The following is a 15,013-nucleotide window of genomic DNA, read 5'->3' as shown; positions in this document are numbered from 1 at the left end:
TCCCCGGCCAGGATACGAACCCATGACATAGCGCTCGCGGAACGCCAGGCGAGTGTCTTACCACTACACCACGGAGACTGCTTATTGCAGTCTCCGTGGTGACTCCTATTGTACAGTGGTGCCTTGGTGTACAAATTTAATCTGTTCCAAAAAATGCAACATAACCAAAATATTCATACATAATCAAATTTTCCTACAAGAAATAATGTAAATTGAATTAATTCATTTCACACATCCAAAAATATGAACAAAAATACATTTTCTGAGGGGTGGGGGGGGCCAATCGACTCCCTGACACTATCAAATTGACATGTGCCATTTCAGTTTGGTGCCATCGGTCACGGGAGTTCGAGTGCCTACCTATCAAGTGCTCGTGGTTCTGGCCACGAATCAGAAACTGACCCCCCCCCCTCAGAGAGGCATAGGAAGCAATGGCCATATGAGGCAGGATGGTTCTACATGTCGTCGGCTTCTACATTTAGAGTTTGTCATGTCTGCCATTGACCAGGGAAGGGATCCAGAAAGGTAGGAGAACCATTACAAACCTCTAACTGGTTAAAATTGCAATCTATGTCTGAACAGAAGCCCAGAACTCCCTCCAATAGAAAACAGTGAAACAAGCAACACGTCATCCAACTAGCGCACCCGCTCGTTAGTGCCTCACTTTCCCCCGAGAAGGAGGAGGGACCCCCCCCCTCTAAGGCAAGCAGGTCGCACTACCCCCAGTTCGTCAAATGATGTGCCAGGTGTCGGAAGTCCTTTCTAGCCTCAAGCTTTTGTCATGCTTTGCGTCTATGGCTTTGCTGGCTGTGTGTGTGGTGGGCAGGTGTTCCTACAAGTCTATTGGGCTGCATGCACCTAGGGTTCCCTTCCCTAGGTGCCCAATAAGTACTTCCCTTGCAATTCAGAGTTATCTTCCCCTGGGTCGTTTGGGTCTCACTCGCGTCTTGAGGCCTTCATCGCTTGTTGTTCTTGCCCTTAGGGTTCGCCGGGGGTCTTAGTCTTCCCATCTTGCCCAAGGTAGGTAGCGAGTTTGTGCTGGGTGGGGCGCAGTGCAGCCAGCAGAATTTGCATTCAGCGGCGGCCGAAGTTTCTCTCTGGAGACCGGTTAGTCTGAGTGTGTTGCTTCGGGATTCTTTTTGTTTGTTTGTTTTTAGTACATTATCGCTTCCTTGACAGAGGTGGTCTACTTAGCTTTCCATTAGGTTAGCTTAGGTTGGTTTGATAGTTCTTCTCAATTGCCCTGAGGTTTCACAGCGACGCCCGTTGCCTGTTTGCCTGCTGCAGACAGGGCTTACCGGCTTAGTAAGCCCTACGGGAAGCCTAGTGCCTGCGCTTCCCATAGGGCTTACGTATCCTCCGGGGCCCTGGAAATCCCTGTAGGCCTCGGGGGTACCATGGATGTGTCTTCCGAGCCCAGTTTCACCTTGTGCAATGCCAAAGGGGTGTTTGTCGCCTTTGCCTCGTGATGACGATCATCCTTCCCGCCTCCATGCTGCCTGTTGAGTTGGTGACACCTACCCCCAGAATCTTGCGGGACATGTTCCCCGCTTGTTATTCAATTTACCCATTCCTCGTCTGAGGACATTGGGTGTCAGGCGGTGGCTTGGTTGCATGCTAGGTATTCTTTGTTGCAATGGGCCAGGTTGGTTGCCCGGTTGGAAGCCCGGAGCTGTCCTGTTTGTATTTTAGGGACCAGGATTTAGGGGCATTGGTTACTTCAACCTTAATTCCATCTGCGCCCTTGCTTCCTTCCTAGGTCGGTGTGGTTCACCCTGCTCCCCCTCCCCCCCTCTGCTTCCAGCTCCTAAACGTCCAAGGGTTTCCAGGCCGGGGCAGGGTTTAGCTGGTAATGAGGCTCGAGTGGCTTTGGGGGGCTGCCCCTTCCGATTCGGGGACGGATGTTTAGCCCAATTTCCTCGTCAATGCTTCGGAGTCAGCCCAGCAGATGCCTCTCTGAGGCCTTTCCCTTGGACTCTGCCTTTTCTTCAAGGGTAATGGGCTTTGATGTGGGTTCTGCCCCGGGGTCTGTGTAGGAGGTTCCCGAGGCTTGGGGGATGTCCACTTAGTGTGCTTTGACTCCTTTTGATCCTGCCCTGGCCTTTGTGCATTCTGTGCGGGGTTTGTTGTTGCAGGGCTTTTGTATCCTCTGTCTATGTATGACTGTTGGGTGTGGCTCATCCCAGGATTCGTTTCTGGGTGCCTTTGGGTTTCTCGGATATGTCCTTCCAGAAGTTTACTTCACCTCTGATTTCCTCTGCGGAGGTTCGAGAGGCCCATGGTGCGTACCTCCTGTGAGACCCGGTTCATGCCTCATTAACCCTTAACCACTGGACTGCGCAAATGGAGTCCTGATTTTTTCGTACCCATTTAAAATGTGCGCGCGGTTGTGTACGAAATGGACTCTTAGGACCTCCAGTGAGAGACAGCCATCTTGGAAAAAATTACCAGAATGCCCTAAGGCTGCTGGCTGGGTTAGTACCGAGTGAGTAACCATGGGTGGCGCATGCACCTCTGGCTCGGAAACGCCTGCGTGATGCGGCGTTGAAAGATCACGCTCTGTCGGTGAAATTCAAACCTTATTGTTTGAAGAACATAAGGGTCATGATATTGGTGAAGCTAGGCGCAATAAGGACCTAACACAAAGGTCGGATGCAAGTGATACAGCACCTATGAGGACGATACAGCGAGCGTATCCAGTTGTAGCTCTGAGCGCCACCCTTGCCCACCTATGCCATCTCTAATTTATAAAGATGATACATAGATGAATCATTTTCTGCGATCAGTGATGATGCATCTGATACAAGTAGCATAGATGAACAGTGTTAGCAGCTTCCATGGTAGTGGTTTCCATAGATATTTTCAAGAATAGCCGAATCTCTTCCAGATTAAACGACACTCTAAGGCTGGCTGAATCTCTTCCAGAATGCCTGAATCTCTCTTAGATTGACGGACACTCTTTGAGGGTGGCTGAATCTCTTCCTGTGTAGGGCCTTACAAAGCGATCTTTTCAAGACTACCTTACAAATTTATCTTTTCCTATAATCTTTTCAATACTACCTTATGATTTACAAGCTTAGCTACATACCACCTACAAGTACTAAAGTCAAGGGTGTACGTGAGTGCGTTATTTGCAAGCACACAGAACGAAGAAACAGGAAGCGAAAATCTATCTGTACCTGGTGCAACGGGAGCGAAGTCGCGCTGTGTACCATGGACTACTTCATTGATTATTACTCATTTCTAAAGTACTGTGTAATACAGTGTGTTACTGTGTAAATAGTGTGAGAAACTATATATTGTAATTTTAGTGAATTTTTAATAAGTAATATTGCGACAATAAACATTTATTGTGGACACATTACCGACATGTATCACAGTTCCAAGGAACATTATGAACATTCTACTGTATACATATTGTAAAGGACACAAATATGCATCATATATGATTAAAAAAACAAATAAAACTGCATTGGAAATATATAGAACAAATAATTGAAAATATATTTGTGGCATTCTTTGGACCCATCTTCGTCTGGTTGGCGCAGTGGTCGTTCTTTGCGAAGGTTGGGTTCCCATAAGAGGGTGTCGGCTCTTTCATGGTTCGTCCCATTGATGGGGCAATGGGGGGAGAGGCTCGCTCTGTTTGCTTAAACCTGGTCCGACGAATTTGTGGGCCTCTCGGGTTGTTTTGTGCAGCCTGCGGTGGCGTTGGGTGGTCCTTCCTCCTCTAGGAAGTTCGGGGTTGGTGTGGCGGGCCTCTTTTCCTGCGCTCAGTCGGGTCATCTCTGAGTGGGTTCGCTTGGGCATGGTCGAAACGACCTTGTCCCTCAGGTGGGTTTCCCGCCTGTTTCCGGTTCTGAAATGGGACTGCGCAGACCTCAGGTTCATTCTGAACGTGTCCCATCTGAACTACGTGGATTTATTGCCCCCTCCTTTCGGATGACTACTCTGTCCCAGGTCCATCTTCTGTTGGAGCCGGGTGCTTGGATGGTGTCCCTGGACCTCAAGAACACTTATTGGCACATCCCTATTCATCCAGGTTTATGAGACGGTTGCTCAAGGGTTTGTGTGGGAGCCTGAACTTTGCCATATTGGTCTACCTGCCCGGTCGGATTTGGCTTCGTCGGCTGTTAGGTTCTTTTGAGGATGTCCCTTCTGCCTCTCTCTCAATCGTTGTGTCGGTTGCTGCATCACCGGCTTCCTCTTTGGGTTTTACAGGGGCTTTGTGACCAGTGCTCACCAGGCCAGCCAAGGACGGTGGGATCCGTCCTCCTGTCTGACTCACAGCACGATGCGGGAGTTCGCGGCAGTGTGAATGTAGCTTCAGAGGGTTCGGGTCGCACGCAGATTGACGATCCGGCAACATTCAGACTGCTCCCTGGAGGTTCACTGCATGAACAGCAGGGGTTCGATGCGGTCCTTGGCTCTATGGGGCTGGTCGCTTTGGGTGACTCTTCTGCCGAGTTCTTGGGGTTTGGCTCTCGTGGCCATTCACGTTTGGGGGTGTCCAACATCCTGGCAGATGGCCTGTCCCAGTTTATTCCCCTGTCCATGGAATGGATGGTCGATGCCAACTCGTTCAGTTGGCTCTACTGGACATGTGGGCCTCCAGAAGTGGACCTCTTCACGTCAGCATGGTCGCAGCATCTCCCGTTACAAGTGGCGCCCTTCCCTGACTGCGAGGCCGTCAGGGTCGATGCCTTCAGGCAGGACTGGGCCAGGTAGGGTTACCTGTACCTCTTTTCCCCGGTTCAGCTGTTGCTCCAGGTCGTGGCTCTCTTGGAGACTTACCAGGGGAAGAGTTGTCCTTCTGGCTTCTTGGTGGCCAGCTCAGCCTTGGCTTCAGGCGCTGCTGGCTCAGTGTCCTAACCCGAGGGTCTTCCCGCAGCTCAGCCTCTTTCAGCAGATCGGTCCAGCCCGGTACGTAGCTGGTTCGCTCTTCTCCTCGAGTCTTTGCGTCTGGGCTCTGACTCAGGTCTATCATCACTTGTATGGTGCACAGGTGGCTTCGTTGAATATGTCCCACCTGCGTGCCTCATCTCGGCAACAGAATGAAGTTTCCTGGTGGTCCTTTCCTTATTTCTTGTCTCTGAATAGGTGAACTTCTGTCTCGCATAGCGTTGCCTTGTCCTTCCTTTCGTGGTTGTTCCAGGCTTATGACAAAAACTGTCGCCTCGTATCGTACGGCGCTGGCGGAGCCGCTGCAGCTTGCGTTCAGCGTCGATGTTTTGCAAGCTGTCTCGTGCACCTCCCGCCTGCTCATGGCCCCTTTGGTTCATGATTGTTTTTCTAAAGCTTTTTCCTGTTGGCATTAGGCTTTGGGGTTTGAGTCGGGGAGTTGCATGCTCTCCTCTGGTGCAGGGCTTTCAGCTCCTTTGGTCATGGTGGTAGGTTTGTTCTTTTGCAGCCGTTTCTTTTGTGGGGAAAAATGTGTCTGCTGCTTTCCGGAGTGGTCCTTTGGTCAGGCCAGGGGTGCATTCTGTGTTGTGTCCGTTTGTAGCTCTTCGCCATTACCTGTGCCACTTTGGCTTCTGTGGCCAGGGTTGCGCTTTGGGTTGATCCGGTTTCCCTTGTTCCCTGTTCCAGGGGCTCGAGTCCTCCAGGTCTTCTGCAGGGTTATTAAGTCTAAGTCAGCCTGCGATCTATTTTCGTGCCCCGTGATGTGCATCATTTTGCTCTTTTGGCTGCCGTTTTCAGCAACATATCTTGGGCTTACATTCAGGCACAGGGATTTTGGAGGTCGAACAGAGTACTGGCCTCCCATTATTTGCTCAACATTCTTGGTCCTGAGCGTTCATGTGGCTTTGGGTCGCAGGTTGCAGCCAGTTATCTCACCTACAAGTTGAGGAGTGTGGGGCGGCCGCCTCCCCAGGTATGTCCCTCTTTTCCTTATCTTTGGTTATGTAGCTCCAGGGAGCTGGAGGGACTCCCCCACAAAAAACCAGCATTGAATGTAATAAAACGCCATTTTCTGGGTGAACCTCGGAGGCTCCCTGGCACCCTCCCTCCAATCGGCCTTTGGTGCAGATTGGAGGGAGAGTTGGTGCAAGGTGTGACATTTGCTTGTTTCATTGGCAGTCGAGGGAGTTCTGCCTCTCTGTTCAGTGTTTGGTTGCAATTTTCTTACATTGTGGGGTCTGTTTTGTTATGCCTACCTTTCTGGGTGCCTAACCCCAGTCAATGACATAAGAAAAACCCCAACCACAGGGTTTTTTTTTCCAGGGGCATTGCTCTCTATCAGAATGCCCCCTTGGCTAGGGAAACCTGGCCCCCTCCCTCAGAGTACTCTGAGGGGGGGCCAGATTCTGGCTCGAGGTCCCCGGTAGGCTGGTTATCTTGAGGTTATCTTGAGATGATTTCGAGGCTTTAGTGTCCCCGCGGCCCGGTCCTCGACCAGGCCTCCACCCCCAGGAAGCAGCCCGTGACAGCTGACTAACACCCAGGTACCTATTTACTGCTAGGTAACAGGGGCATTCAGGGTGAAAGAAACTTTGCCCATTTGTTTCTGCCTCGTGCGGGAGTGCCTCGAGCGCTTTGTCATGGGTTCGTATCCTGGCCGGGGAGGATTTACTGGGCGCAAATCCTTAACTGTAGCCTCTGTTTAACTCAACAGTAAAATGGGTACTTGGTTGTAAAATGATTCTTCGGGGCGGGGATCGTATTCCAGGGACCTGCCCGAAACGCTACGTGTACTAGTGGCTCTACAAGAATGTAACAACTCTTGTATATATATCTCAAATACAGCTGGTGCCTTTATAGCATTGGTGAATAATACATAATAATTACTCATTATTATTTGTGTTATGTTATTATGCTCTATTTTGCTATATATAATAAAAATACATTGTCCAATGTTATTATCAGTTACTTTCAACAATGTTTAAAAACAAATTTAGGGGATTTTTTTTTTAATTTTTAGATTTTTTTCCTGTTTATTATTTGAATTTTTTATTAATAAATCACTTTATCGCTCCCGGGTCGTAAATAAACGACACGTAAATAGGGGTATTTTGTCCAGTTGGCGCCAGAGCGTCGTAAATTTACGCGCGATTAAAAAGCATTTGTATAAAATCCAATTCTTATTCGATCGACTTGGGGTTAGTATGAAAATGCTTGCCATTAAATTTCCGTTTTCTCTAATAGGCACATGGCCTATTTGGGAGAATGGCATTGTATTGTAACTTAGTGGAAAGACCATTGTATTGTTGACACGGTGAGGGTAATCACCCACTTCACACTCTTGGTATGGGCCGCGATCATGATTCTACATTTATATGCACATGTCCGTGTAGGGAATTTAATTGCAATCACAGTGATACCAAATTTAACGCTGTAGGACAAGTGTGGAGTTGACAACCCTGAAAAGAATGGAAACATTTCGTCGCTGTTTGGAGCTCACGGCTAGTGATCGATGTAGTTCTTTAGCTTTTTGTGCGATTTAATTCATGCTTTGGTGACATATACATATGTTCTTATAGGTCATTCTATTGCAAACACTTTGGTACAAAAATGAGATCAGTACATCGAAAATTAAGGTCAGGACAGCGAAAAAAGTATGCACTTTTCAGTGTTGCTGCTCAGTCACCTGAAAACACCGGGCGCATGAGGGGATATGTCCAGTCCATATTGCCACGCGCGTTAAATATAACCTTTACATCCTGGAGAATGCATACTCGTCTCTAACTATATGAAGCCAGAATTAAATTAGTCGACAAATAGAACTCAGAACTCATAGGTCTCAGAACCTATGAAATAGGTTCATAGAACATAGAAATAGGTCTCAGAACTTGGGACTTTGATTTTTTCACAGATTTCAAACTCTACTTTCCTTGTTTCTTTAGGTTGTTTTGATGACTAGTGACCAGATTAGGTTTTTTTTATTTATATAAAGTGTACCCTAAATATATTACCTAAATCATTATAATCATTATAATTATTATAATTATCCCTGTATTTTGTTTTTTGGGGATATTTTTTCTTGACTTCATTTCCACACACAATGACCTACAACTTTCACACACTTCAGTACGAATGCCAAACAATGTTTATTATAACATACAAGTAAATTCATGAATTAGAACTGCTTATTCATTGTCGATAACTTCAATTTTTATTTTCTTGTTTTTCAAGTTACACTGGTATCATTTAGACAAAGTTGGAGCATTTGCCTAGTAGATTATGCACAAAACATTAGAAAGAGTTTCAGAAAATTTTAAAAACCAAGTTCAATGTCACACATCATAAGATGTTTTGCGCAGTTTAAGGGTTAATTTGGCAGTTGTGACGCAAATTGTTATGCCTCACACATAAGGTTATCTTGAGGTTATCTTGAGATGATTTCGGGGCTTTAGTGTCCCCGCGGCCCGGTCCTCGACCAGGCCTCCACCCCCAGGAAGCAGCCCGTGACAGCTGACTAACACCCAGGTACCTATTTACTGCTAGGTAACAGGGGCATTCAGGGTGAAAGAAACTTTGCCCATTTGTTTCAGCCTCGTGCGGGAATCGAACCCGCGCCACAGAATTACGAGTCCTGCGCGCTATCCACCAGGCTACGAGGCCCCCCCACAAGGACTTTCATTTGGAGGACAACTTTCTCAAGTTCCTTATAAATCTCTCCACTCAATTATATTGTGTAAAGATTGGTGGCGGGAAGGGGGAGAAGACCAGACAGGAATGCAACACTCCTTATTCTAAATCTTTGTGGAAAAACATAGTGACTAACCTCCATTGCCCTTGTCTAGGAAAACCATAATGTTCATTGCTCCAACTTCTGTGATTCTGTGTTCTGGCCCAAATAACCACAATACTTGATGAAGAGATCGTGCTTCTGCTTGTTTCTGAAATGATTTATAATGTTCATAAATATATTATACACACATATTACCAGTAAATAATTAATTCCCATTGTTGGGGACAAGAAAGCTGTTAGCCTTGTTTCAAGGTCTCCCACAGGTCAACTACTGACCTTTCCCAGAATGCAACCTACAACAATTGCCTAAGGGGTACCTATGTACTGATAACAAGCATCAGGGGAATAGAAACGTGCCCAACTATTTCGGTCCAACCTGAGGATGGAAACCCACAATACCTGCTTGAGAGTCAGCACTGTATACACCAACTCTACTACACTGCATACAACTCTACTACACTGCATACAACTCTACTACACTGCATACAACTCTACTACACTGCATACAACTCTACTACACTGCATACAACTCTACTACACTGCATACAACTCTACTACACTGCATACAACTCTACTACACTGCATACAACTCTACTACACTGCATACAACTCTACTACACTGCATACAACTCTACTACACTGCATACAACTCTACTACACTGCATACAACTTTACTACACTGCATACAACTGTTCAGTGACACCTTGGCTTACGAATGCCCCTCTTTATGAACTTTTCGGGTTACGAGCCCAATTTCTTCATAAAATCCGAATTGGTTACAAACTTTGCCTCTGGTAAAGTAGTTTGTTGATACGTGTATGGCCAACCTAGTGCATGGTGGCACGGTGACCGCGCCTCAGTTTACCAGTCCCTCCCACCTAGTGACAATCGCGCCTGAATTCTTTGTAAAGAATTTCAGTGTTGATTGGAGTTTTGGGTATTTGAATATATAATTAATTATTATATATCTCGTCATGGGTCCCAAAAAAGTCAGTGGTAAGGTTCAACCTAAGAAAATAGTTGAGAGTAGAGGCAGTAGAGGATGTCCCTTCCTCATTAAGAAAATGTGTGAAGTATGGGAAGAACTGCAAAGTGTTGTTGAAAAAACTCGCCCAGATAAAGCTGTAGCAGGTTGTTGCATTGACCTTTTAAATGACATTGTGATGTGTCAATAGAGACAAGTGTTAAAATGTAGGGAAAAATAAGTTTCTTTAGACAGATTCTTAGTAAGACAAGCAAGCAGTGAGCCACAAGCAGGTCCTAGTAGTACTCCTGCAAACCGTAGGAGACAGAGTACCCCAGAGAAGTCATCAGTGCCTGAGGTTATAATGGAAGGGACTCCCCTTCCAAACACTAACTGTTACGAACCCGGATCCAGCGTCCTAGCCTGGAGCAGTGACAAACACGCCATCTGTGGGTCAGCTCCCGAAACCCCCGCCAAACGAACGACGACACCTAGTGAGGACAGCGTGTACTGGCCTCGAGGACCAGTTTCCAGTCTGGTTCAGCGCTCAACACCGCCGCTCCTGACCTCTGGTGAGGTGGTGCTCCGACGACAGCGCCATCTATGGAGTGGATATGTCGGGCGTTTGTATCTGAGGCAGTAAGTGTGGTGTTTTAGTGTCTCTGTTATTGATGACGTGTCTGCTTACAGAGCCGACCTGGGACCACTGTGTTGAAGGTGGAGTCAGTCTACCCGAGGCAGCCAGTCTCCATACAGTGAAGTTTGCTGCAGCTTTTGTGACGTCGTCCCCCCGGAAGAACACTGTGGTGTGTTAGCCTGCCATTGGAGTGGCAGTTAAAGGATTTACCCGGGACCGACGGTTGGAGACGATAATCCACTGGGGTATTGAGGACAGGAGGGTGATTGGTGATATCACACGAGACTCCTGTCTAGGGCGTACCCCTTTTATCGTTCGTGGAGTGGCCGTACCAGCCTTGGTGGCTCAGTACCTGCCAGCAGACCTGCTGGACGTGTGGTTGACGGCCTCCACGACGGTGCCCCCAGTGGACCTGTGTTGTGGCTGACCTGTGGCCAGGGTAGACTCGGCGTTCTCAGAGGACACGTCTTGAGGCCACGAAGAAAGCACCGCGGACTCAGCACCTAGCTTCGAGGATCCATAGTCTCCAGCAGAAGACTACAGTGTTGATCCCCTTTGTAAAGTGTTAATACCCCTCCCCCTTGTGTACGTTTTACTTTTATATATTTAAATGGTGATGGTGAACATTATATAATATTAAGTTCTTAACTTTCTTTCCCTACTCCCTTTAAGTTACTTACGTCACGGATCTCATCCCTCGATAGCCACTACTGGCTTGGGAACGGATACTTATATCTTCCTCTAACAACATCAGAGTGAGAACCCCGTTGCGTCCCGAGAGGGCCGTAACACTAACACCTCTCCTCCTCCTGTTCCCCCATCCTCCTCACCGTCTTCCATATGCCAACAAGAGTCTTCAATAAAGGTCAGCAATAACTTGTACATACTTTAGTACTAAAGATTTGGGTAAATTTGGTATAAAATTTACTTTGAAGTTAATATTTTTAGGAGTGTGGAATGGATTAATTCAATTTACATTATTTCTTATGGGAAAATTCACTTCGGTTTACAAATTTTCAGGTTACGAACCGTCTCTGGTCATAAGCCAAGGTACCACTGTACTTCACTGTATGCAACTGTACTACACTGTGTGCAACTGTACTACACTGTATGCAACTGTATTACATGTGTAAAATACATTTCTTACCCTTCATGATTTTTAAAATCTACATGGAAAAGAGTACATTAACTTTGAGTCATACACTATATCTTGGTCACTAGCTAGCTAAAAGAAAAGGCCTAAATATTTCTCTGTAACAGGCAGTAGCTTTCGCCTTCCGAATAACAGTCATTCACTGCAAATAGCAAATTTACCAAATACTCTACCCCATATCAAGTGTTGAATGTAATGTACAGCAATACCATTTTTTGATGGGTCCTAGATTTGTGAACTACACCAGGCCTCAGAGTCAGAACCAGAACCAGGCACTCTCCATGAGGTCGTGGATGCTTGGGGATGTACGCAAAAGTGACAAACAAATCCCATCAGAAATGTTAGGTGACAAAATAAATGACTGATATAAATTAGCTAAGGCAAACAAGGTAATCCACTGTTGCCAAGGGCAAGCAACCTTAATGTAAATGTGTCTAGCAACCACACAGATAGTGGCCCGGGTCACCTGTGGATCGGGCTACCCACAAGCACTGAACCCCAAAATTACGCAGGCAGGATTGGAATAGGTCGGGTATGGAGCCCCTCTCATTGGCTCCCCAGATGTTACTTTTCTGAAACAAATCCTATAATGAGGAGGGACTTTAACCCTTAAACTGCACATGGCGTATATATATACGCCATGAGTAACATGTCCCACCATTCGCATGGCGTATATATACGCCAAAGGGTGCCAGGCACGATTCAAACGTCCCGTGGTGTAAAGGGGTCACCCATACTGTAGCCAGGGGCGATTGTAAACAGACGCCATTTTGAAAAAAATCTAGAGCAGGCCTCCTTTGTTTCACAAGCCTTAGTGGCCAGACACCATGGCGAGCGCATCACGACCCAGCGTGCGACCTCGCTCAGCGCACCGCGCCGCGCAGTCTTTGACCGAAGACGAAATTGCAGATGAATTTTTCAAGGACGTTGACGAATCTGATATTGACGACTCAGATATAGATGAAGATTATACCCAGCCAGAAGAAATCGAAACAGCGGATAGTGAGGGTGAACATGTGGGTGCCACGAGGGTGAGGATGCCTCACGAGTTACCCGTTATTTCTAAACACCACTCAACACCACCTCGCGCCCAAGGACGTCATTCATCTATACCATTGCACGTTTATGATATGATCGACGAGTCTGAAACAAGTGAATCTTTCTCAGGTTTTAGTGATGAAGAATCGGAGAATAGTTTTACCCCGGCTGCTAGTGCCTTGAGGTTATCTTGAGATGATTTCGGGGCTTTAGTGTCCCCGCGGCCCGGTCCTCGACCAGGCCTCCACCCCCAGGAACCAGCCCGTGACAGCTGACTAACTCCTAGGTACCTATTTACTGCTAGGTAACAGGGGCATTCAGGGTGAAAGAAACTTTGCCCATTTGTTTCTGCCTCGTGCGGGAATCGAACCCGCGCCACAGAATTACGAGTCCTGCGCGCTATCCACCAGGCTACGAGGCCTCCTACAAGTACAAGTTTCGCCGCATCAGCTGCCCGCCCAGCCAAGCGCCGCCGCATGGGACAATATGACGACAATGAGGAACAAATTCCCTCATGTTCCAAATCTTTTTCCTCATCTATCCTTCCTGCCCCTATTGTTACAATGCCTGCTTCAGCTCCTGGTCCCCAGATTCCTCGCGTGGTGCAGCTAATGGCTCTCGGAAGGCAGCAGGTTTGTGTGTGTGGAGTGATGGGGAAGATTTTGTTCCACAAATTCCCGACTTTGACAACAGATATGTGGGAATTACAGATCTTTTCCCTGATACTGGTGACGAAATGTGTGAAATGGACTTCTTTACTGCATATTTCGATGAGCCGCTCATGGAACACATTGTTCACGAAACGAACAGACTTGCGGCTGATCTCATTGAAGATGAGGAAGTTTCAGAATTTTCACGACTACAGCATTGGAAAGAGACAACTGTTGGTGAACTGTATGTGTTTTTCGCAATTTGCATGTTGATGAAACATTGTGTGAAACACGTAATTTCAGATTATTGGAGCAAAGACAACGCTGTTCCAACACCATTGTTCGGGAAATATATGTCCCGAGACAGATTTCTGTTGATCCTACGGTGCATTCATTTTGCAAATAATGCAGACGAGACACAGGATGATAGGCTTTGGAGGGTGAGGCACGTGCTAAATGACCTGATTGGAAAGTTCCGAGATTACTACGTACCAGCTCAGAAGCTGGTTATTGATGAATCCCTTGTGCTTTTCAAAGGACGTGCTGCCTTCAAGCAGTATATTCCCTCAAAACGTCACCGATTTGGACTGAAATTCTTTGTGCTCTGTGACTGTGAATCAGGAATGGTGTTACACATGATACTTTATTCAGCCACAAATGTAGATATTCCTGCTAATGACGAACATGGCTTCTCAGGTAGTGTGGTGAAGGCACTGCTTGCACCATATCTGAACAAGGGCCACATATTGTACACAACTATTATACTAGTCCCTTGCTAACGAAATTCTTGCTTGATAATAAGACTGGAGTATGTGGCACAGTAAAGCCAAAACGGAAGGAAATGCCTGTGTTTGACACTGCTATGCAAGTAGGTGATTGCGAGGTAAGAAAAAGTGGTGCAATGCTTTCAGTGCGGTGGAAAGACAGACGTGAAGTGAACGTGTTGACCACCATTCACCCTGGTACAATGGTGGACAGTAGCGAGGTGAACAGAACAACAAAGCAAATAATATATAAGCCAGATTGTGTGATGGACAACAACATCAACATGCGTTTAGTCGATAAATGTGACATGATGGTGGGTGCTGTAGAGTGTGTATGGAAAACAGTAAAGTGGACAAAGAAAATGATTTACCACCTTATTGACGTAACAATGCTGAACAGTTACAAAATGTTTCTTGTGAAAAGAGGTAGAAAACCATATTTCCGTTCGTTTAGTTTTCAAGTTGTGAAACAGTTACTAGGTAAATTTGGCAAGGACACACCTGGCATACAAAGACCCATTTGAGACCCAATATTGAAATATGCTCCTGCACCCAGGCTCACTTACAGGGAGGCCTTTCTGATACACCAAATCAAGAAATTACCACCAACTGGAGCTCGTGCAGCAGGCCAGCGTCGGTGTGTTGTGTGTTCCAGTACCAAATTGAGGTCACAAATGTAAATTGGTGTTGACATGGTGTGAAGCGTGTGCAGTCCCTCTGTGCCATATCAACTGTTTTGCACAGTATCACAGTCTCCAGGAGTACTAAATGTGTAATTCTTTGGTAAATAAATGTACATAAAGTTAATTTTTGTGTTTATATTGAAAAAACCCGAAATACATTGAATATTTCCTGTAAATTATACCATTTTGGTGGGCATACTTGTGACACTAATATGCGAGCGCCTAGTGAGTTTATACCATTTTTATTATAATACAATGTCTATTGCTAATAATTGGAGCAATACTAGCAAAAAAAAATTTGTGTAAAATGACCCAAGAATACTGTAAATAATTCCGCGAAACTAAATTCGCGGCAACTTGGGCCGCGTGAGCGGCCGTGAGTGACGACTGGCTGACGCAGCACCCTTGAGCACTCACATTCTGTGAGGTCAT

At 46.4% G+C, this 15,013-nt stretch overlaps 1 protein-coding gene across 2 annotated transcripts in view; it reads right to left on the bottom strand.

The window, feature by feature from the left end:
• Nucleotides 1–15,013, bottom strand: part of Bcat (Branched chain amino acid transaminase) — an 84,777-nt gene that overhangs the window by 19,525 nt on the left and 50,239 nt on the right. For both annotated transcript variants that reach the window (XM_069337234.1, XM_069337235.1), the window contains exon 6: nt 8,726–8,840. In XM_069337234.1, coding sequence (XP_069193335.1) covers nt 8,726–8,840 — 115 coding nt within the window. The remainder of the gene's footprint in view (nt 1–8,725; nt 8,841–15,013) is intronic.

This window comes from Procambarus clarkii, chromosome 37 (genome assembly GCF_040958095.1).
Source record: "Procambarus clarkii isolate CNS0578487 chromosome 37, FALCON_Pclarkii_2.0, whole genome shotgun sequence".
In the NCBI taxonomy this organism is placed as follows: Eukaryota; Metazoa; Arthropoda; class Malacostraca; order Decapoda; family Cambaridae; genus Procambarus; species Procambarus clarkii.
Note: the sequence above shows the minus strand (reverse complement) of the source record. Positions and strands in the feature narration are given on the sequence as shown.